Genomic DNA, 23,711 nt, shown 5'->3' on the forward strand with positions numbered 1-23,711 from the left:
TAAACCATTTGGGGTGTATTTCATCTGCAACTAAGTCCTGACAGTGTAAACTGTGTAGGCAAGAGACGAGGGGCTATGCATTGTCTGTGCAGTACCTTAGCAGACGCTCACAGTTAAACAAACAGATGCAGATGATTCTCCAGGCAGAGAATTGTAAATGTATTGAACAGAGATATGGGTCACTCAATCCTTTCTATGATTGTGCAAATCCCAATTCATCAAAATTTGTGCTTCTAATTTTTCAAAAGAAATCCTTCTCTCTTCTTATTCTCTTCCCTAAATTAGACCCTAGGTGACACATTAGGTCAGGCCCAGAGCAGGTATACAGGTCTACTGTGGATCCCCATCATTTTAGCTAAGTCTTTCAGAGGCCATCCCATCAACACTTCAGAGTGGATAAATTAGGAGTCCTGGAAGTAAATGTACATAGGTGAGAAGAATTGGAAAGCTGGAACTATTTGGTCACCCCAAGAACCTTGAGGACTACACCAGGCTTGAGGCTATAGATAAGGAACAAGTCATATGAGTAGAACATTTTCATAAATTTCCACGGTGTCTTCATCCTTAGAGCTGACCTTTCCAGCTGAGGTGTCCGAGAGCTGTGTCTTTACCTCACTGTAGACAATTGAGGTATCCTGCGTTGAAAAGAAGATAGAAGAAGACTGGAGAGAGAGAGTATGAGGATATAGACAGTAGTGGGAGGAAACAGTGGGGAAATGAAACTTACCTTGTCTTCTAGAGGTTTCCTGGTGGTATTGGCTGTGGAGAGAAAGGGAACCACTGAACCATGGGCATTAGGATACACTTAGAACCTAGTCTGCTGGCTTATTCTTCAGAGTCTGGGAGGCACTGGGCCCTTTCCATCAATTGTGTTTCCCCCACCCCCACTCCCAACACGTCCTACAATACATTTGATTTCCTGTTTTACCACTTCTTAACCCAGCCTTCCGCAAGTTCTTCTCAAGTTTCATTGATTAGTAAAGTCCTCCCTGAATACCACACTAAGAAACCTCACCTTCCTCTCCCAGATGTTGAGAGATTATTGTTCTCTTACTTTCAATTCTTACTTCTTGAACATACAGTACGTCCATCTTCCCACCCCAGATTATTTGGCAAGTTCCCATGAGAGCTCTCCATATGTGTGCCCCGTGAGAAAAACTCTGTCTTACATTAGCATGTTCTAGTACTTGATTTTATTGCCATGGATTCTTAGAGATGAAGCCACAGTGAGAGGAAAGTTTAGCAAATACGGTTAGTCAGACCATGCATATTAGAAATAAAGGGTCTCAAAGAAAAATGTAGACTTATCAGAGCAACATAGCACATTTATGGATGATAGAGCCTGAAAAGAAGATACACCCTGGGGCACTCAAGGTTTCTCTCTGTTTCACCATATTCTGATGATAGAGCTTTAAAGGGTTACAGATATTTTTAATGATATGATGAAAGGGGTGTAGTCTTTCCCCAAAAAAATGGTCATACGCACAGAACTTTGCATATGATTTCAGGGGCTTCATGCGAACCTTGAAGAACAGGCAAAGAAACCTTTCTGAAGATCATTAATACATCAAGTGCCTGAAATATAACTAGTCCATCAACAGAGTGCTTGGCTTAAATGGTGTTTTGACAAACAGGTCAAGAACAGAGTGCAAAGAATGGCAAAACGATCAAGTTAGCTCTATAAGATTAGATGCACTCAAACAACCCAAGCAAGTTGGTGGCCTTTATAATTCTACCATTCACAGGGTCCTGATTATGAGGGTGGCTGAGGGAGAAAAGTGACAGAGAAAGCAAGTGATCAGGTGATATATGTTGTTCAAATATATAATAGGCCATATGGACAGCAAATATTATAGCAAGAGAGAAGACTTGGTCTTAGCTTTGTTTTTTACTAGCTTTGTGAAATTGGGAAAGTTCTTGACCTCTCTGAGTCTTATGTACTTCATTTGTAAAACAGGTTTAGCATTAGGTTACAGCTGAAATTCTTACTAGGCACAAAGACACTGGAGATTTTAGGTTTCAAGTGAGATGCCATATACAGATTTATAAAAGAAATGGAGAACTGTGATATACATCTCATTATGCTGAGAACATTTATATATAATTTGTTTATATATAAACACACACATATATATAATTTGTTTATATATTTATATATGAACATTTATATATAATTTATTTACATATAAATGTTCTCAGCATAATGCCTACCACATAGTAGGTACTTTACAAATATTCGTTTATTCAGACCTAAGGGCAACCTTAGCACGTACAATGTCATGATCACAATATCTATCAGAAGGATGCTTAATATTTCTTCTGACCATCAGCAAAGATGTAGTATGTATTTTTCAGTGTCTATCTTCCCTCTTTAGAATCTAAGCTCCACACTGTAGAGATTTTTGTCTGCCTTGTTCATTGACTCTCCACATTTACAATAGTACCTAGCACATCAGAGGAGCTCAATAAATATTTATTGAATGAATAAATATAGTTTATAGCCAGAATTTCTTTCCAGAGACGTACCTTCCCCTTGAATAGTCTGGATCTCAGAATATACCAAGTCTTTCTCTTTGGGATGCACTGGAAAAAAAAAAAAACTACATGTTCCAAGCTGTCCCTGTTAGTGTTATGTGCTGCAGATGTATCTTCCCAAGCATCCCTTCCACTCTTCTTGGGTTTGGGACACTTTAGGAAGACCAAGGGTCAAAGCATATTATCTTTCTCTGGCTGAGGCCAGCAGCAATTCTCACCAGTGCCATACAAGAGCTGCACCTCCCCCTGGACAGGGCAGATAGGATGGCAGGACTCTCCTGGGCCCGGGCTAAGAGGGCACCTGTAAGACATAGAAACACATGATAATCCCTGGAACATTGTAACATGCATGAGAGTGAGACGGCAAGGGAGAGAGGTGGAGGAGAAAGTGGACTGAAGGGGGTGGGGGGAAATCAACAGTCAATAGGGAACTGGGAACCCTAAATGTTTTAACTGGAGCTTTCTTAGGTATATATAGAATTAGATTATTATTATCATTTTGTGGCTGGCCGGTACAGGGATCCAAACCCTTGACCTTGGTGTTATAAGGCTGTGCTCTAACCAACTGAGCCAATCAGCCAGCCCAGATTATTCTTTTGAAAGAAATCCTGGGACTGTGGTTTGGGCAGACTGGGAACAAGGCCAGAGAGTCTCTGACATCATAGTAACAATCATCTCATAGATAGAATTGTAACTCTCGGTTGGTTTAAAAAGAAAGACCTCATCATCACCTTCCTACTCAGGAAGTAGTGACTAAAGATTTTCATATTGTAATCTCTGGACCATTCAAGAAGGAATTAGACTTATATAATCCACACTCCAATCCCTGGCTATAACCTAAGACTGGGACACTGACATAGACAGAAGAAGACCATATCTTCCAAACCAAAGTTAAAGATATGGCTCTATGAGTATACATACACATGGGTAAAAAGTAGATTATGAGAAACTTAGACTTCCCTGGAAAATCTAGAACATTTGTGAAAAATCTAGAATCTGGTCATTGTACATAAAGTTATGGAAACACATTTTCTAACTATAGGATTATTGGTGCCAGAAATATTCTGTGAAACCCAGAAAATCTGTAACCTTTGGTAACATTCATTTAGATGAATAAATTAATTTCAAATAAGAAGATGATCTAAATACATGCAAAATCTATAATACTAATTATAAGCTGTCAAGAACAGTTCTAGGAAGCTTCATTTTTCACATTCATTCGAGGAATGTGAAAATAGGAGCATCTAACCACAGGGTCAAAGGGAAATAACTTGACCTAATTTTGCAACCCCACAGTTTTGCATATTGTGTACTTGGTAAACAAAAAAAGCACTTGTAGAAGCTGAAGCCTCCTCACCTGGTTTCTTCTGCCCTGAAACAATCTCCTGCAAAATAAAGCAATAGTGTATTTGTGTCAGCAGAGGGAGCTCATTCTCAAAGACTTTACACACATGAGCTGTCTAAGAGAGGTCATCAAAAAAGTAAATTTAAACATAAGTCCAGTTCTGGATTCTCATGAAAATAGAAAGAATTGAACAAAATATACAATTTGCTGGGGTCAGGGCTACACATTCCTGGTTTAGATATGCAATTATTTGAAAGTTTATTACGGCTCATGGCTGTGTTGATATACCTCAGGAAATATTAAATACGGTATAACCAACTTGTCCCACTTGCAGAGTAGTGAGCTGTGGCTGGACTTCGAGGAACACCTGTAGCCATGCCCAGAGGAACCTTGGGCTCCGATTCAAGCATACTAAGGAGACTTGTAGTTGGAGGTCCAAAGTTCCCCACACCCATCCCAATGCAGAACACACACAGGGTGCTGGCAAGTATCTGGAGAGTTGGATTGAATTGAATTGAATGAATTGAATTAAGAGACAGAGTTGAAGGATATGGATAATTGTTCTAGAACTGAAAAAATTTCTGTACCCATCTTCTACACCAGGTTTTCTGGCATCTGAAACTAGCCTGACCTGGGCTGAGGCAAGAAGCCTTTGGAAGCACTTGGCAGACTGTGTTTGTGAGAGACCCTCTCCCGAAGGTAGGGAGGCCGAGCTGTGGAGAACAGGAATGCTGGAGCATAAGGTGGCAGGTTCAAGCTTTGACCCAGGGGAGTCTCTGAGGAGGCAGAAGAATGGAAATTAGCCAACTCCCAGTCTAGTCATTTCTTCAGAGCCTGCCAGTTTACTTTGAATATCCAGTAATGGTGAATAGACTGAAGTGTCTGTCTAGTTGGCCAGTCTGTATGAACCAAGGAAACTGTCCAAGTAAACTGTTCAGATAAAGTTTATGAAACTTCACAGTAAAAATTTCACTTCCCTCCCTTTCACTTGAGACTTAATAAACCAGACTAGATACAGGCAGCTGTCACCTGGTGCATCTGTTAGGGAAATTGCCATTAAGAAAGGGGTGTGAGGGCCAGTCCCGTGGCTCACTCGGGAGAGTGCGGTGCTGATAGTGCCGAGACCGCGGGTTCGGATCCTATATAGGGATGGCCGGTGAGCTCACTGGCTGAGTGTGGTGCGGACAACACTGAGCCGAGGGTTGCCATCCCCTTACAGGTCAAAAAAAGAAAAAAAGAAAGAGGCGTGAGAGTGCATGTGTGTGAGTGTATGTGTGTGTTAGGGATGGTGAGGTGGTGGGTGGTGGTGTGGTGGCTACTGAGGCTGGTGATAAGCTGAGGTGTCTGAGGCAGGGACAGGGCAGGGACTCCAGCAGAGGTAAGAGAAGAACACACACCTGGTTTCCTCCAGCGCCAGCAGTAAAACAGCAGGGCCATACCCAGGAGAAGAAGACTGAGCAGCCCCCCGGTGGCTACCACAGCAATTAGGCCATGTCTGTTGCCTGGAGCCTCTAAAGGGAAAGAAAGTACCTATGAGAGCCCCAGCAGGGTTTGGGACCTGGGATTGCCATGAAACCCTGGAACCTTTCCTTGGCTTGGCTGGGATCCTGAGCCCTGGGAGAGACAGGAATCGACAGGAGTAGGACTCATGAGGATGCCTTGGGTCAGGTTATGGCCAGAAAAGCTTACTCTGGGTGGGCTAGGACTGGAGTGGCACAGGAAATAGCTCCCTCTGTCTTCAAGGAATAATTCCAGAAACTAGTGCCCTTCTAATAAGAGAGACCAGAAAGCTTGCTCTTGCTCTCTCTTTCTGCCATGTCAGGACACCAGGAAGGGGCTTTCTGCAAACCAGAAAGAGACCCCTCACCAGAACCCAACCATATTCATGCCCTGATCTCGGACTTCCAGCTTCCAGAACTGTGAGGTGAGAAAATAAATTTCTGTTGTTTGAGCCACCCAGTCTATGATATTTTGTTATGACCCAAGCTGACCAAGACAGCCACCTTAGCCCAGTGCTTGAGGTTACTGCAGAGTTTCACTCCTGATATAAATTCTCCCATTTCTAAGCATAGAGATTTTGCATAAAGTCCATGAATAAAAAAGGTTTAGGAAGAAATCCCCATCTCATCATGTATCAACTGAATTCTTGACATCTATTTGATCTCTGAGATCATCTCTTTCCCTAACAGACGATGGTACTGTTTTGCAGGGCTGTTGTGAGAGTAAAATGAAAGTACACATGTGACATGACCAGCTCACTGCCTAGATCAGGGGAAACTAATCCATTCTAATGACCTAATTCCCAAAAGGAAGACGAGTAATTTACACTTGTGTGAATTATCAGCAGATTCACTCTTACCCTCCTCGGAAATAAAAACCTCTAGGCTCCTCAAGGTAAACTTTCCAGTACAAGAGGCTTCCTGGAGAAACATCACACCCTATCTTCTGTGTCACTCTGACTTTGAGGGCATTCGGGAGTCTTCAGAGGATGCCCTTGGCAGCTTTCAGCTTTGCTAACTCCTTCTTCCCCTATCCCAGCTGATTGAAATGCCATTGAAATGCCATTGGCTCAGTCTCAGCCCTTCTCTGCTGGGAAGAGCCAACATCACTCACTGATCCCCAAGCCATTCCCAGGCTGAAATGCAGACCCTTCTGTGGCGCCTGGTTCTGGGAAACATCTCAGTCCCCAGACCTGGGAGGGCCCCCTTGCTCACAGGACATGCCTCAAGGGAATTGAAGGGAAAATTGAGCAGCAGCTGGGCTGTTATTGCAGCAACCACTTCCCAGAGTCTCTAACTAAACTGTTCAAGTTCATGGCTCTGTAAGAGCCGACCACTCATAAAAACAGCACAGCTCCTTGTACATTTAGCATGGATGATGGTAGGTACTTGACTGTGTGGTACTTTGGAGAACTTTGACCTTGCTCTCTGTCTCTCTGAACTAAATGATTGCATCGAGGTTCAAATCTGGGCTGCCATGGAAGTTCTGTGACCCTATGCAAATTATCAACCCTCTCTGAGCTTCAGTTTCCTTTTCTTTAGAATGAAGATAGTATCTTCTTTATCTTCTAGAGTTGTTGCTACACTCAACAGAGATGATGTATGCAGAATTTATTTATTTCACGAATATTTACTGAATGCCTGAGTAAAGCATTATTCCATGCACTTCAGATACAATAGTGGTCAAAACAAGAATCACTATCATGAGGCTAATATGGGAGGAGTGGGAAAAGGGAGCAAACAAGCAAGGGCATACATGGCAGGGCAGTTGGTGATAAGTGCTGCGGAAGGAGAATCAAGCAGAACCCGGTGGGGAGAGCTGATGAAAAAGGGTTGCAATGTTACAAAAGGTGGTTGGGAAAGGACTCACTGAAAAGGTGAGCAGAGTTCTGGAGAAAGTGAGGATGTAAGCTGAGGATATCAGGGAAGAGCAGTGCAAAGGTCCTGAGATGAGAGCATACCTAGAAAGTTTGGGGAAGAGACAAAAGACCAATATGGCTTAAGTAGAGAAGGTGTGAAGAGAGTGATAGGAGATGAGGTCAGAGTGACAGGTAGGCCAGATAATGCAGGGCCTGGTGAGTCATTGAGAGGATGTTCGCTCTCATTCTGAGAGTGGCAGTGGAGGTGGTGAGTAGTCAGATTCTAGCTATATTTTGAGGGTAGAGTCATCAGGACTTACAGGTGGATTGGATATAAAGGATGAAATTTTTAAACAAGGTCAAGAATGATGCTTAGATTATTGGCCTGAGCAACTGAAGGAAATTTTACAATGATTGAGGGGAGGCTTTAAGCAAGAACCTATTTGGGGCAAAAATCAAGAGTTTGGTTTTGGATGAGTTAAGTTTGAGATGGTAATTAGCTATTCTTGTGGAGTGCTTGATTTAAAAACTTAGGTAAGAGGTTTTTGGGAGGGAGGAGGAGGGGGAGGAGTTCTATTGTTAAGGGAAGGCAGAGAAATCTAGCTTTCTAGTAGCTTCTCTATAAAAGCTAACTTTATTGGATAGCTGAAAATGCAATTGAAACTCAGATATGAGAGGAGGCATTGAAGCCCAGTAGAAACCATTTCCTTAGTGCCAAGGTTGCTGAGTAAGAACCTGGCTTGGCCCAGTGTGGCTTCTTGGGGACAGAGGAAGAGAAGGATATGAGCTAGAATTGTGGCATCCCAAGGTAAGCCTCATCTCTTCTATGGACAAAACTGGGCTCTCCACCTGCCCTTTGTGTTAGTAAGTTTCCTTACCTGCATATAATTTGGTTACCGAAAATTCCTCGGGCCTACAGTTACAGAGTAAAGGGAAGCCTTATGCCTTTGGTTTTGTTGGACTTGAGGACAGTGGTCTGATGTGGTGTGGATTATTTTTTGAAAGGAGAAATATAGTTGACATTTAGGGTGGCAGAGCTGTGCCCCACCCTAAAATGCTGCTAGCGAGGTAAGGCTGCTCTTTGAAATTAATGCACAATTGATCAGAGCACAGACATTCAAAATTGCCTCCAAGAGGCAAAATGGCTCCTGGCCAGCCTTACCTCACTGTTATACCTTACACTGACCTGACTGAGTTATTAGTACTCTAATGGAAGAAACTGTCTATCACAGTGGAGGATGACAGAATGAAAACAGCAAAAGGAGAGTGCTATGGTCTGATTCTTTGTTCCCTCCAAAACTCATGTTCAAACTTAATTGTCATTGTTACAGTATGAAGAGGTGTGGCCTTTAAGAAGTGATTAAGTGGGTTTAATGCCTTTTAAAAAGGGTTTCTGGGTGTAGGCTCTTGCTCTTGCCTTTACTTGCCCTCTCTAACTCTTCTCGCCATGTAATACCTCCCCCCATGACACAGCAAGACGGCCCTGACAAGATGTGGCTCCTTGACCTTGGACTTCCCAGTCTCCAGAACTGTAAGATAAATTTCTTTATAAATTACCCAGTCTGTGTTATTCTATTACAACAACACAAGACAGACTAAGATAGAGAATCACAAAGGTAATGTTGGCTATGCCCATCCCTAATTTTAATAAGTTCACTGAGGAAAAATAAGGTCAATGGTGATTAAGCCTCACCTCGCACGGTGATGCCCACCACCTCACTCTGCACAGGGCCGTGGCTGTTGTCAGCTGTACAGTAGTATCCCCCGGCATCGCTCTCCCTGATGACAGGGATCTCCAGCTCTGCTCTCTGGGAATGCTGAGTTTTCCTCCCCAGACTCTCCTTTGTGTCCTCTCTGTGCCAGGAGAACGTGGTGCTCCCTGTTCCTTCAGTCACGGAGCAGACAAGGACCAGCATCTCCCCTTCAACCACCTGGCCTCCTGGGGGCTGGGTTTCCATGAGCACTCCAGACACAGGGATGCCTGTGTAGAAATGAGATGACAGGTGAGGGCCAGGTGTGGGGGAGGGCAGGGCTGGGGTGTTGGACAGGGTCACGTTTTATGTGACTTCTAGACATACTCCTCAAAGTGAGAAGAATAAAACAAAGGACTGGGAACCATAGATGGCAACTAGTATTAGCACCAATTTTCTACAGTTTTTCTAAGTAGTATCCACTTAACAAAATTTACTTCTAGAAGATTTAGTCTTTCTACAAGCTCTTCTTTAATCAGATTATTTCCTTTTACCCCTGACTCAACAAGCTCCCAAGCTCACTTTTCTTTGAAGTCACAGGTTGCTGACAATATTGCTGACATTGAATGTTTGAAACACTAGGGGAAAAAGATAGACAGCTTGATTTATGTTGCTAACTCTATATGAGCTACAAGACATTTAAAAATGTTTCACCATTTTATATAAAATTGTTTTTATTATTAAAAAAAAGATATACTCTTCAGCAGTTACTGGCATTGTGACCAATAGACTGTGGATTTGGGGCCTAGAACATAACTAAATGTGATAAGGTTTCTACCCTGAAACACAAGGCCCCAGGAAAGAAAAATTGACTGTCCCTGAAGACGCGTTTGGGTTTTGTCTGATGTCCTAGCTGGTGGTCTGAATTGTTTTGAGGGATAGCTAATAGCAATAGTGGCCATCATGGCACTAGGCCAGACCACACCTGTTTCACAAAGTGCTTCTTTGGTACCTAAGACAAGCTGATATTTATTGTATTTCTCTTTATCTGTATATATCTACTTCTCTTCTGCTGTACGTTTCACAGGCACTCACATCGTTTGTTGCTATTGATTAAGAAGAGATGGATGCTTATCTTCTAAATACAAGTGTACCTTGAAAATTTCCTGGAAAAAATAGAATTAAAAAAATAACACAAATCTCTCCATGAACTTTTCGAAGTGTCTTTGCAGTTTGCCGCAAGATTTGACATTCTAGAATCTAACTCACTCGCAGGACACCTTGTTTTCTTGTTTTGTTTTGTTTTCTCCACCTCTCAAACCTAACTCCATGAATCAGTTCTATCATTTCAAGATGGCAGAGTTTATAAAGGAGACTGAGTTTTTAGAGAAACGAAGGCAGAAATTAAATTCTGTATTTCTTTTATTACAGTTCCTCACTCTTCAGTCTAAGCCTGGTGCCTCTGTCAGGATGACAAAGCGCATCGCTGCTGGATGGCCTCCATGCCCACAGGGACAGAAGGAGCAGACTGAGGTAGGCTGGTGCTGCAGCCCTGCCGGGCTGGCCTGGTTTGCCAACACTCACTGAGCACGCGGATCTGTAGAGGGAGGCTGTGCTTGCGGACGCTGCCGGTCACTGTTTCAACACCACACCAATATGATCCTGAGTTTTCTCTCCAGATGGTTGGGATCTGGAACTCTGGGGACCTGCTCCAGTCTGACAGGATGACCATGTCATCTCTGAAGAAGATAAAGTGAAGTGGAGTGTCCGACCGCTCAAGAGGAAGCTGCGTTTCACAGCTCAGGTTTACTGAATTCCCTTCTGTAGGCTGAGAGGCTGTGGCCTTCAGCTTTGGATGTGGAAATAGTTCTAGAGAGAAGAGGTAAATCAAATTCTCAGCATGTGAGTATTTAGCACTCTGAGAGAGACAGGTTTGGATTCTCAGTTCTAGACCCATTGCAAGACAAACTTATCAAGCCTTCTATCACATTTTTCTTTCCCAAGTTTATTCAAGTCTAATCACTCCACTTTCTCTGCCTCCTAGAGGACTTATGCCTCTCATCATCTATCCAGAGTTTCAATAGTAACCAATGAATTTCCTCCTGACATGCCCAAGTTTTCCGACTTTACTAAGCAAATCTACATAAAATGAAGGGTTTACCTTGAATTGTAATAACTTTGATATTTGATCTAAATATATATTTTTTGTCCACAAATCCAATGCATTGGTAAGAGCCACTGTTATTTGAACTTGTTTGTGGGATAAGAAGATCCCAACTTTTAGAAGACTGAGAAAGAGTTTTTCCATTCCAAGTGTATTTCACAGAAGTCAGCTTCTCTTTCCCCCTTTTCTGGCATCTCAGAACCAATGTATCACCTTCAAACACAGAATATGGGCCCTGCAGGATAAAGTCACCTGGAAACGACACAGAGATATATCATCATTCAGGACACTTCTGCTGTCTTTTTTCTCTATGTCTCTTGAATCACAAAGCTTTATTGTTTTCTTTTTTCTCCCACAGGATTTGGTTTCCTGATCCAAGAGCACTCATTTCATTCCAAATCAGTGTGAGATGTTTCAGATATAATTCCTAAATAAATCCCAAACAGATCTATTTAATCATTCAAGGTCAGATTCAAAATACCAGTATAATGGCTCTGACATGGAGAAAAAATGTGCTGAGAGGAGGTGTGATCAAAATCCCCAACATTGTAGAATATGGCAAATATCAGCACCAACCAAATCACAGAGCAGGAGCTATTAAAGAAGCAGTGTTTGGAGAAATATACAAGGAAGTATTACAATGCATTTAAGTATGCTGTGTGCAGCAGGATTAATGTCAGAGACACAAATCTAGGTTTAAGGGTGATAACCAAAATATCTGCTCTGACCAGGTTAGCTAAATTATAGTGTCTTGAGATAAGTCAATAGTCATATCCATCTGTCCTGGAAAATGTTAGCATAACACCATTTTTACTTACAAGGAGACAGGATGGGACAAGACAGCCGTAAAATAACCTGGAATGCTTCTTGTAACCCTTACCCTAGATACCTGCAGGCAGGATATAGCTTAGTAACAGCGCCAAATCTATATGTCATGTACAACCAATAGAAAACCCGATGAATTAATTAGGCGGGACTGTCCTTTTCTCTCTCCTTTGATCCTTTCCCCTTCTTGTGATTACAAAATGCTAAGCTCTGCTGGCCCTTTTTGAATGCATTTCTCAGGGCTATCTGACTCTGCATCTCCCCACTTACAGTCATCATATTGGCTCAATAAATCCTTGCTATATGTATTTGGTCTCAGTGTCTTTTTAGGTAAAAAAGGGACAGTGAATGTCGTCCTCTATGGAAATGCTCATGCTGTTCAGATTCTAATTTGAGGTTAGCGCTACCCTTTCTCTCTTAGATGACTGTGGTGAATGCCTACTCCTGTAGAGTGATGCTTGTGGAGTTGATCCAAATCACTATCTCTAAACTAGGTAAAACTGGACAGGAAAAGCTTTGGGAGCTTGGTGCCACTAAAAGATAAAAGTAGGAGCAAAGAAGGGACAAATACCAGGATAGGTAGGAATGAAAGTCCTGAGGCTGGAGATTTCCCACCTGTGAACCCCTTTTATGGCACTTTTCACTTTCTGCTTCGTGCTCATCACATTCATGTATGTGAAATTTTTCCCTTATGAGGCTGTAAAGTCCTACAGGGCAGGATCTTAGACAGTTTTCTTTTTGTATTCCCTAAAATTAACTCATTTCCTTGAATATGTAAGTGTGCAAGTATGTTTGTTGATTAATGGTAAACATTTCAACTCAAGTTTCAATAGTATTTTTAAAACACTTGTAGACAATAAAGGAGAATGTGAAACTGAATGTAGCTGAAGAAGAGTTAGAGAGAAATGAAGGACCCCAGTTCTTATAGTCTCCAGCAAGCTAAGGTGAATCAAAGCCATTTCCAAAGTTTTAAGTAATTCACTTTCTTTCTCACCTGAAGAAAAGATCAAGTATACAGAATTACTTAGAGGTGAACCCTGGGCCTGGCATCTGTATTCTCCAGATTCACGAACCTCGAGGGTATTTCCTGGAGTTTCTCTTGTTTTTATTACCCATCGGAACTGATGGTACCATTTTGTTTTCTCTGGTGCATAGAAGTGAAATCCATCGCAAGTCATATTTACTCTCTCTCCTTGGAAGACTATGGTCCATGGAGGATGGAGGGAAATCACAGGTTTGGGTACAGTTGCTGAGGAGGAGAAGAGAAAGGGGTCTGAGGTGGAGGTACATGCAGTCCCAGCCACAGGGGTTAGTGTGGGATAGACTGGGTGACCTGCATTTGGAACCCCTGAGAGGCCCCAGGGAGGGCTGCTGTTTCCCCAGGTTGCAGGTCCTCCAGCTGTACTCACTCTTCCCTGGTGCAGTGGCTGCTCAGTGGTCTACAGGAGCAAATTGGCCTTTAAAAGGGCAACTGTAGCAGGAGCCACTCACCATTGATCCGTGATAGGAGGCTTATGAGTCCTCTTACCTTTCTGATGGGCCAGGTCCTCAGGTAGATAATTGGGAATTGCCTTTTTCCTAAGACTCCTGCCTGGGCTCCTCATGTTACAGATACCTCTCCATAATGAGCATTTGAGTATGGAGGGTACCAAAATATGCCATCCCCAAATATGCCTCTTTTATATGTGGATTATTTTAAGCTAAAGGCCATTTTGAACAACCAGAAGCAGAAAAATCTCTAAAAACAGGGTGCAAGTTTTCTATTTGTAAAGGAAATTTTCATTTATAAAGGATATTTTCATTTGTAAAGGTATCTCCCTCTCCCATACCAGGAAGAGGAGGACTCTTAACAACTCTTTTCAATGGAGCTGGCCTTGACTAATCTGCATAACAAATCTTACTAAACTGTCCTTGTTTGCCATATTTTTCCTGGTCAATTTCCCATCACTTGTCTTCCCCACCCAGAAGCCCTAAATACTTTTTCTTTATTTAGCCTAAAATGGTATATAAACCTCAATAATCTGGTTGCCTCCTTGAGCCACAACCTTTTTTTTTTTGTAACCCCCTCTCCTGTATATGTACGTAATTAAAACTGTTTTCTTTAAAAAATCTTGTTAATCTGGCTTTAATCAGTTTGATTCATAGGTCTCAGCCAATGAACCTAAGACGGGTAGAGGAAATAATTTACTTTTCTCTCCCCTACATGTAGCATGCCACAGTGAGAGGGGGGTTGTAGATAAAGGGAGTAGAGGAATTTGTGGATCAATTATGCAGGTATGGAAAAGGGTCTAAGTTGTATTTTTACTGACAGAAATTAGGTATGGGAAGGGTGACAGGGTGTTAACTGAAGTAAGAAATATATCCAGATAGCTACAAAGAGTAAGAGTGCGGGGAGCTGGGTGCTCCCCAAACCTCAAAGACACTCTCTTGATAATAAAATATTGACCTTGCATGAAATTGGGTCCTAAGATTTATGAAATATTGATGAACAGAAGCTGGAGAATGTAGGGTAAATACAAATTTAAAATAAGGGCTTAATTCTTCTTGTCAGAAATAAGGAAAGTAACTTCTCTCTCTTCCTCCTATCTTTCAGAATTTCTTTCTCTATCCTTCTAAAATGTATACAAATCATTAAAATGACTAAATAACTCTTGCCAGTTTCACATCTCAAGAAAGTCCTGGGAACCTTCTTTTTGATATGTGTACATTTGGGAGGTATCTCCTCTGTCCCTCAGTTCCTTTGGGAGAGTAAGAGCCTAACTTTGGTGGGCTCACCTTGCTCCAATATGCAAAACCAGCTGCTGTTGTAAAGACAGAAGTTTTTTCCTCCTCCAGGTAAAAGCTAATCAGCTAACCCAGGTGGTCTCCCCAATTACCCTGATAAAGTTAAGATGAACTACATGTGACAAAAGGTGCTGTCAGGTCTTCTTAACTTGGGGACTGATATTGTTTATCTTCAAAACATGTATGTATGGGTTGTTCCTGCTTGACTGTATCAAGGGGTGAAATTCCTTTCTGTCTTTGCAATCTCTTAGTGGATTGTCTGTGATGTGCATCACATTACAGTTTAATGCTTATTCAATAATAAAAATGTTTTCTTTCTCTACTACCTTTGTGAATAGGATTTCTGGGTTGGAAGATTTTGTTTTAATTATGTTTCCTCAACAAAAAACTGTTACTGAGCCTCTTCTTTATCTGAATGTTTATTTTCTGAGTTTTGTAGTTTTGAGGTTGTGAAAGCTAAGAACAAAAGTAATTACAACACAAATTATTCACTATTAGAAACATCCACTAAAACATCCTTCCTGATCTAATTCTACTATCTAGCTTGCTCAACGATCAGTGCTTTGGTAGGCTAATCTTCCAAGGGGGGCAGGAATGAAAATTGATTGCTATTTCAGATTCTGCTGAAGATGCAGCAATTCATGAAGTTGGTAAAAGTTATGTGGAACCAGTGCTCTACGGCTCATGAAATCACTGAGGAGTGTAATAGGGCAAGATCTGTTAATAATTAAAAAGGAGAAATAATAATAGAGAAAACACTGGTTTGGCTCCTGTAAAGCAGTACTAATGCCCTTCTCTCTAGACTGTTGCCTACCAACAGGTTTGAAAAAGTGAGGTACTACCTTCCCCAGCTATGTGATTCAGGTCTGGGTAGAGACATAAAGAAATAAAGCTAGGGGTAGACTAGGGATTGGGGATTCTGAGGGAAGTTTTTTCCTTTATTTGTAAAAAGAGGAGCACGCTGGAAACTCTTTGACAGCTCCAGCTCCCTACTCTACCTGCCCACTCCCCACCACTTCCTGCCTTGAACAAAGTCTTGATGCCTGAAGCTGTGTGCTGTGGATTGAATGTCCTCTCCAAACTCATAAAGCTTGATCCCCATAGCAACAGTGTTAACAAGGTAGGAAATCTGAATATAGTATTTGAAAGCTTGGGCCTTTAGGAGGTGATTGAAATCCCCACCAGCTAAGTTCTTGGGAAGCACCTGGGTATAGGGAAATGGGGAGTTGGGCAGTAGGTTTTCTACTGGAGGGAAGGAGTACTTCCTTCCTTTGGTGTATGCAGCTAGATTCCTTTTTTGTCTGAGTAAGCTGCCCCTGCTATGTGCAGGTGGCCCTGTGGCCAGGAAGAGACACATCTTTTCAGAGCCTTCATGTGGTTAGGACTGAGTCGATAGCCTCTGAGATTAGCCACATCTAGTAGCTGACGTAGACATTCTCTGTATTTCATTTCCCCATCCTACAACCATTAGCAAAGTCTTTCCAAGTTACAATCTTGTCTCAGGCAGGGATGTGTGGAAAATGTGCCTGTGTCCACAGCACCAAAGGGGAGAACAACAGACTCAGGAACTACAGGAGACAGTGTGCATCAAGGGTGCTGTGGCTCCCACTGGCTTAAGCAAGCAGCTCCTGGGATGCACTCCTGGACTTGAAGGAATCTCACAGGGATTGCCACCTGAGACAGCTCCCAGGAGAACACTGGACTTCCTGCTGACCAGTAGGATGGATGGGGGCTCAGAGTCATCACTACTTGAGCTGCTAACAGAATAAAAGTGTCTACACAGTTGCTGAAGTCTGGGATAAGTTGGTTACTTGTGGTTAGGGGCAATGTGGTTGGAGCCTCAGCCTCCCCCTTTGAAGTAATGGCTTATTTCTGTCCCTTCCCTCTCAGGATTCTATGCATTCCATCAGGCTTGATGCTGCATCAACTGGGGCAGCACTGCCTCCTCCTATGGATTCTGACATGCAACTCAGACTCCTCCGTGTCAACCAGCACAATGGCATGTTTGGTCCAACAGAGTGACCCCAAATAGCTTATTCTCAGGGTCAGAGTCAACAGACAAACCAATGTTTTCATGTCCCTGCAGTCCTCAGGAAAAGGATGAAGGGGATATACAAGCCCTCTTCTTACAAGTATTTGAGATGGAGGGTAGTTATAAGGATATTAAAGACATGAAAGAAAAGGGGGACTTACCAAATTGTCCACTGACTGGAGCTGCAAGAGAGTGAAGAACCAGGCATTAGCATGGAGTCCCAAACCCTTTCACCCTAAGAGCCTATTCACCACACTCTCCCTCCAACCGAGAGGAGAGAAACACAGTTGCACTCACCCCCGAGAAGCTGGGTAACACAGTGGCTGTGGACCCACACAGCCGGTTTGAATTTTAGCAGTGTGACTCTGAAAACCCACATAAACTTCCAAGTCTCAGTTTTCTCATTTGAAAACTGAGGACCTTAAAAGCAATCTCATAGCATTATTGTAATTAGTTAAGTCAGTAACTTCTCAATCAATAGTTGCGGTCATTATTTTTTTAAAATTGAGCTATGACTGAGACCTGGATCTACTTCCTTCTTGCATGGAATATTCTTTTTCTCTTTCAGTACCAAGTAAATTCAAGTCACACTCATGCATTAAGGCCCAGGAGAAATCACACCTCCTCCGTGAAGCCTTTTCAGATGCCTCTACGCTGAAGCAAACTTTTTTCCTCTGGACTCAGAACATTACTATCATAGCTTATTTGGAGCTCATAAATAGACAGGAGTAGTGGTTAAAAGCATAGTTTCTAGAGTCAGGTTATAGATTTGTACTGTATTAGCCACTGTACTAGATACATAAATCTTAAGCACAATACTGAAGCTTCTGTGCCCTAGTTTCCTCATTTGTAAATGGGAGTGATAAGAGTTTCAACTCATAGATTATTAGAGAATTGAATGGATTAACACATGGGATATTCTTAGAAGAGTGTCTGAGACTAGTCAACGCTGAGCAAGAATTACTTGTTAGCATCACACATTATCCTATGACCTATTGTGCATTATTTTTCTTATACTACCAAGTCAAATGTTCTTGCCTTTGTACTTTGATATCCTACTCAGAGTGGCAGCTCTTGAGGGCAGAGGCTGAGTCCTTCAGGTCTGCATCCTCTGTGGTGCCCAGCACTGTGCTGTGCTGAGTGTATTCACCCAACCACTATTGACTGAGTTCCTAAGATGTGCCAATCACTCATAACTCTTTCCCCAGTTGGGGTTTTGGGATACAGGTGGGAACAAGACAAACATGCTTAATAAATATTAAGGTACAAAAGATTGACTGTTCTTTAATTCCCTGTCTTGAGCTACTAAGAAATCAGTGCCTCGTTTTGACAAATATTGACAAGTAGTACAAAAGCAGTGGCGGGGGTTGGGGGGTGCTGGCAGATAAAAGGGAAACCATCTCATTTGTTCTTTTCACATGCACTTAGCAAAGATCAGAGCAGGTTTGATCTTAGACTACAGAGAGGGAAATAACTTTTCTTAGCAGAAGTTCATTTCTACCTCAGTTGATGATTAGAATATGGTCCTTTATGAGGGACTCAGTTCATCTTTTATTCTGGGTCCTCATGATCTGTGATGTAAGGAGATAACTGAATCAAGCCAGAGTATTCATTTTATTTTGTTTTGTTGTTTTTAATATGAAAAGTAAGCTCATTTTGGTGTTGGAGGAATTTTCCATAGGCAATTAAAAGCAAAAGTAGATGAGGAACACACCTTTGGAAATTAACTATTATTTTTTTCCTCATACCACTAAATCAGTATATCCCCCCTTTATTCATTTTCTGGTGTTCTAAAATGGAAGTAAAAATCCATGATTTCAGCATCTCAGAGGAGAGGCCTTTTGCTCATGGTCAGGCTCAAGCTCTGCAGCGAGCAGAGGCACCTTCTCCACCACTTACCGAGGACCAGCAAGGACACCCACAGCAGCATGGAAGCCTGCTCCAGGAGCCGAAGGACGAGGAGTTCCTCGGAGACAGGCCAGTTCAACCCAGTTCGCCAAAGCAGTGTGTGGCCACACCAGGCCGAAGTAAGTGCAGTAATGTGCTTCTCTGAGAATAGCTGGTCACATTAATGAAGTGAAAGGGGGAAGGAAGTAGACGGATCTTTCTTAAAACACAAACAGCATGTTACCCAGTATGAAGAAATCCAGAGAATGAAAATCAATATTTAGTAGAATTATTTAAGTACTGCTCTGCCATCTTGGATATGTATAGCTTCTCAAGACTTTAACTGTCATATTTTTATAATTCTATAGCCTCTGTCATTCAAGAAAATCATAACTTTTTCTCTCTGCTACTGGATACCAGGCAAGACTACAGTCCCGTTGAGATTCATATTACCCAAGGATGTCCCTGAATCACCCCAGGGATGGAAAACTTCTCATTCAATGCAGAAACAACCCCTGATACCTCTGCTGGACCACCTCCAGTTAGCCATCCATGTACCTGATGAAACCTCTCAATCACAAGACACTCACACCTTGTCTGACATTTATGAAAATATCCTGACTCATCTGTCTTGGGGGAAGCCACAACTTCTGATCTGAGTAGGAGATAAACTGAGAAGTGGCTTGTGGCCCATCCATCATGCTCTTCCTAGGTAGTAGACCATAACATTTGCCCTTAAGGTCCTAGAATCTAAAATTTTACTACAGGAATATGTTGGTAAATATATTGATTATATAACTGTATTTTAGGTGTGGTGCAGGGTTCTGGGAGTATCATGGTAATTAAGACTCAACAAGCTTTCATTCTAGTCAGGGAGACAGAAAGTCAACAGGGAATTATGTACAGAGTGAAAAGTGCTCTGATAGTCCAATAGGAGGAAAATCTGACCCAGTTCTGTGGAATCAGGAGAGGATTCCCAATGGAACTAACATCCAAATTGAAAAGATGTAGTTTCAAGACTAAGAGATTAGCATGGACTAAGGTAGAAGGCAGTGTAGGGGCAGAGAGGAAAAGCTTCCCCTCCTTCCTCTGAAGTGTTGCTGAAAATGAACTGAGGCAAATTAATGGGATAAAAAGGTATACAAATTTATTAACGTACATGTGAAAAAAATCACAGGACAGTGACTACTCAGAAACCCAGTGAGGCCCAGAAGTTTATATATCCTTCCTATAGAGAAAGAGGAGATGGGAAAAATGTGGCAATTTTGAACGGTGGCAAATGATTTTTAGGGGAAATGAATGGGCCCAATGCTCAGACAATGGTTAATAAATGATTCTCTTTGGAAATTGACTGGGACCAGTGAACATACAATAGTTTAGAGCAAAGTTTGTCTGGGCTTTAGGTGTGGTGTTTTAATTTTCAGTCTCTTCCTCTGTGATATGAGTTTTAATCTTCTCTGGTTAATGAAATATGAGGGAGGGGATTGAAGGCAATTGTGCTCCTCTTTGGACCCTACAATGTCTAGGTAGATAAGGGAACTTCAGATAATAGCCTCATCCAGCATCCGCTGATCTCTAAGGGCTTTTAATTGAAAATAATCAGCATATCAGGGTGCCATATTTTGGGGTGAACTTCCTTGGATTCCTTCAGCAGTTACCATCAGCATCATCATCCCCCTCATGGTATCTGTGAACAATCCTTGACCTACGAGGGGAGGATAACAGACATAAGATGAATTATAAGAAGTCTGTACATGTATTTTTCTAATATAACAACATTTATATATATATATATATATCTGCAATCTATATATAGATATATATCTATATATATATCTGTAATAGTTTCTTTGCCTAACTAGGGTTTGTATTGAACATTAACTACATGCCAGGCAATGTCCATGACCTTAGAAGTATGAAAAGATGAATAAAATGAGTCTCCTTTAAAGACTTAAAACAAACAAACAAACAAAAACCAATGTTGTAAAGGCCACAGTAGATATAGGCACAAGGCTCTAAAGGGACAAAAAGAGTGTCAAGGAGGCACTCAGGTCCTTTGTCTCCTAGCCCTGTGTGCTGTCATCTTTCAGCAGCTGCCTTCATTTGTCCATGAGGGGTGAGAATATAAAATGGCAGTAAAGACCCCAGCTGTAGAATCCCACTAATTTGGATTCAGATCTTGACTCCACTTCTTACTCATTGTGTGACTTTGGCCAAGTACTTAGCATCTTTAGGCCTCAGTTTCACAGTGGTAAAAAGGAGATAAGGATAATATCCACTTCAAGGGGATGTTGCTATTGATGTATGTGTAAAGGCGGTGATGCAGAACTCTTGGCACAGTGCTGGAACAATGGAAACACTCAACAAGTGATCACTATGATGCACTAGTTATTCTATAATACTAGAAATAATAGCTATAAAAAACTAGAGAACACTACTAATTGATAGAATACTTAACCAACGTTCTTGTATGCCTTATGACACTGGAAAAGAGTATTTTATACAAATTTAGAACTCCAGTATTTATTGATTGACAAGAGTTAAGGAAGAGTTGAAATTACATTGTTTTCTTGTTTCCAGAATCAATTTTGTTGAATGAGTGAATGAAATTTCAATTAGTAAAATACAATTGTACATTTATGACATTATACAAGATGTCCAAACACAAAAATCATATTTGTTTACAGCTACCGTGTAAAAGTTTAAATAGTTTAAGTCAAGTACTATTTTTGTTAGTGTGTTTAGGTCACTGACAAATGCCTCAGTTATTGGTGCTAAAAGTGTGATTTCACTTTGAAACATCAGCCATGGATTGCATATGCCATAATTTATTAAGCAGTTGCTTGACTAATCAGGGACAACTTTTAGATTTTATGTTAATGAAGGACAGAAATACTTGTTTTTAGTGACAATGTAAGAAACTGAAAATTGTGAACTTTTCATATATATTAAATATACATATAAATATGCAGCATTTAAAACTCTACATTTTAAAAATTAATTGAGTTTTGGAATAATTCTAGATTTATAGGAAATTGTAAAGATAGTACAGAGAGTTCTCATATATCTCACCCAGTTTCAGCTCTGCCTACTTTTCATCTCACCCCATGGTGGTACATTTGTCAAAACTAACAAACCGCCATTGGTACATTACTATTAACTTAATTTCAGGCTTTATTCAGCTGTCATCAATTTTTTCATTAATGTCCTTTTTCTCTCCCAGTATCCCATCCAAGCAAGATACCTCATCACATTTAGTTCTCTCTCCTTAGTCTCCTCCGGTCTGTGACAGTTTCTTAGTCTTTCCTTGTTTCTCACGACCTTGACAGCTTTGAGGAATACTGGTTACGTGTTTTGTAATATCTTCCAATCTGGGTTTGTCTGATGTTTTTACTCATGATTAGACTACGATTATGGGTTTTCAGAAAGAGTACTGCAAAGACAGTGTCCTTCTCATCACATCCTATTAGGCGGTGTATGGTATCACAATGACTTGTCACTGGTGGGGTTAAGGAAGGGTTTGCTACGTTTCTTCAATGTAAAGTTACTATTTGTTCCTTTTCGTACTCTTTTGTTTGGAATCAAGTCACTAAGTCCAGCCTACACTCAGGGGGTGAGGGGGTGGGTTGCAAAAGATTCGTCTCTTCTCCCCTATTTATTTATCTATTTATTCATGCAGTTATTCAATCAATCATTTATTTATGTCACTATGGACTCATATATTTATTTTATGCTTTGGGTAATAATACAATGCTACTTTATTTATTTGGTTGCTCAAATTGTGCCAACTTTGATCATTGAGAGCTCTTTCAGGTTCGATCCTGTGTCCCTCTGACATGCCCCACCCTCTTGCCTTTTGGAGCACTTCCTTACTTTCTGACACACAAGATGCTCCCAGCTCATCTTGCATTTTTCTGCCCCAGGTCTTGAATCAGCTATGTCTCTAAGGAATCCCAGTTCCTTTTAGTGGAGAATGGTATGTAGAAACCAAGATCTGGGTGCTGAGTATGTTATTTATCACTGAGGGAAGAGTATACATTTTAAAGTAAGTGATAGGGAGTCTCTGGTCTTGGTAGTGCTTTATGAGTGGGAAAATACATTTGTCGTTCTTGTGATTCATAACCTCTACTCCAAAACCAGTGGCTATATATAATGGTTTCCATAGCCATTTATTAGTGATGGAAGAATAATCCTTTGTAATAGTCAACTCTGAATTTCAAAGAAAAGGCATTGAGTAAGCTCAGTTAGATTCCTTTATAGGTTAGTTCTATCTGGAAGCCTTATTTTATGTTTCTTTTCTGCAGATAGGGTTATTTCCAACCTCCAATAGTAAAGGACAATCTTTTTTGGTTTTAGAGACTTTTACAAGATGATTTCTTATTCTAAGTTGAGATCCCTCCATCTTCATGAACATACAGATCTTTCTGTTCAAAAACTGGGACAAAATGAGAACATAATCATAGATCCTTAGTGCCCACATTGATGTGGCAGAGGGTGTGGAATAGACACTAGATTTGAAGTCTAAGGCCCGGCTATAGTTTTGCTTTATCACTTACAAGCTGTGTAGTCAAGCCAAATATGCTTTGCTCCTTGGAGACTTTTTTTTAATACCAAAATTTTTATTTTCCTTACATTTTTATTTTGAAAAATTTTAAACTTTTAGAAAAATGCCAAGAATAATATAATGAACCACCTGTATTCTCTTCACCAAGATTCCTTAATCATTAACATTTTGCTGCATTTGATTATCTTTTTTTAAGAGATGGCCAAGGTACTGCTGTTGGTAGGATGTGTAAGCAGCTCGGATGTGCAGGCTGGCTTGTCCACATGTATTGTGCTGTGGGATGAAACTGGGGATGGGAAAAGAAAGAGGAAGCTGCAGGCTTTGGGCCAGAGACCAGAAGCTTATTTTCCTTACCTTGCCATGTTCCAGTATGAAATTCCAAGGATCCAAAACTTTTATATTTGAACCACGACTTCCAGGTAATTATGAAGGTATATTTGTCAAGGTAGGAGGACAAAACACATTTTATTAGTTTATTCAATTGATTTATAACTTTTAAATTTCCAGATGTATACTATGAAGTCTT

The 23,711-nt window shown here is 41.1% G+C and overlaps 1 protein-coding gene across 1 annotated transcript; it reads right to left on the reverse strand.

The window, feature by feature from the left end:
• Nucleotides 1-518: 518 nt before the first annotated feature.
• FCRL4 (Fc receptor like 4) lies at nt 519-13,522 on the reverse strand. Its single transcript, XM_063105852.1, has 12 exons — nt 13,447-13,522; nt 12,913-13,167; nt 11,091-11,345; nt 10,514-10,798; nt 8,932-9,219; nt 5,272-5,391; nt 4,605-4,611; nt 3,893-3,907; nt 2,754-2,836; nt 2,527-2,583; nt 728-759; nt 519-635 (listed from the first exon to the last, which is right to left on the reverse strand). The coding sequence occupies exons 1-12, from the start codon at nt 13,520-13,522 to the stop codon at nt 519-521; spliced, it is 1,590 nt and encodes a 529-aa protein (XP_062961922.1).
• Between the last annotated feature and the right edge of the window lie 10,189 nt (nt 13,523-23,711).

This window comes from Cynocephalus volans, chromosome 8 (genome assembly GCF_027409185.1).
Source record: "Cynocephalus volans isolate mCynVol1 chromosome 8, mCynVol1.pri, whole genome shotgun sequence".
Classification (NCBI taxonomy): Eukaryota; Metazoa; Chordata; class Mammalia; order Dermoptera; family Cynocephalidae; genus Cynocephalus; species Cynocephalus volans.

Excerpts from the sequence above, each read along its gene's own strand:
- FCRL4 (XM_063105852.1), bottom strand. The coding sequence starts at position 13,522 with ATGAGGAGCCCAGGCAGGAGTCTTAGGAAAAAGGCAATTCCCAATTAT. Across the intron at positions 760-2,526 it reads CCAGACTATTCAAGGGGAAG|CCAATACCACCAGGAAACCT; the intron begins GTACGTCTCTGG and ends TTCTCTCCACAG. Across the intron at positions 636-727 it reads GGAAACCTCTAGAAGACAAG|GATACCTCAATTGTCTACAG; the intron begins GTAAGTTTCATT and ends TTTTCAACGCAG.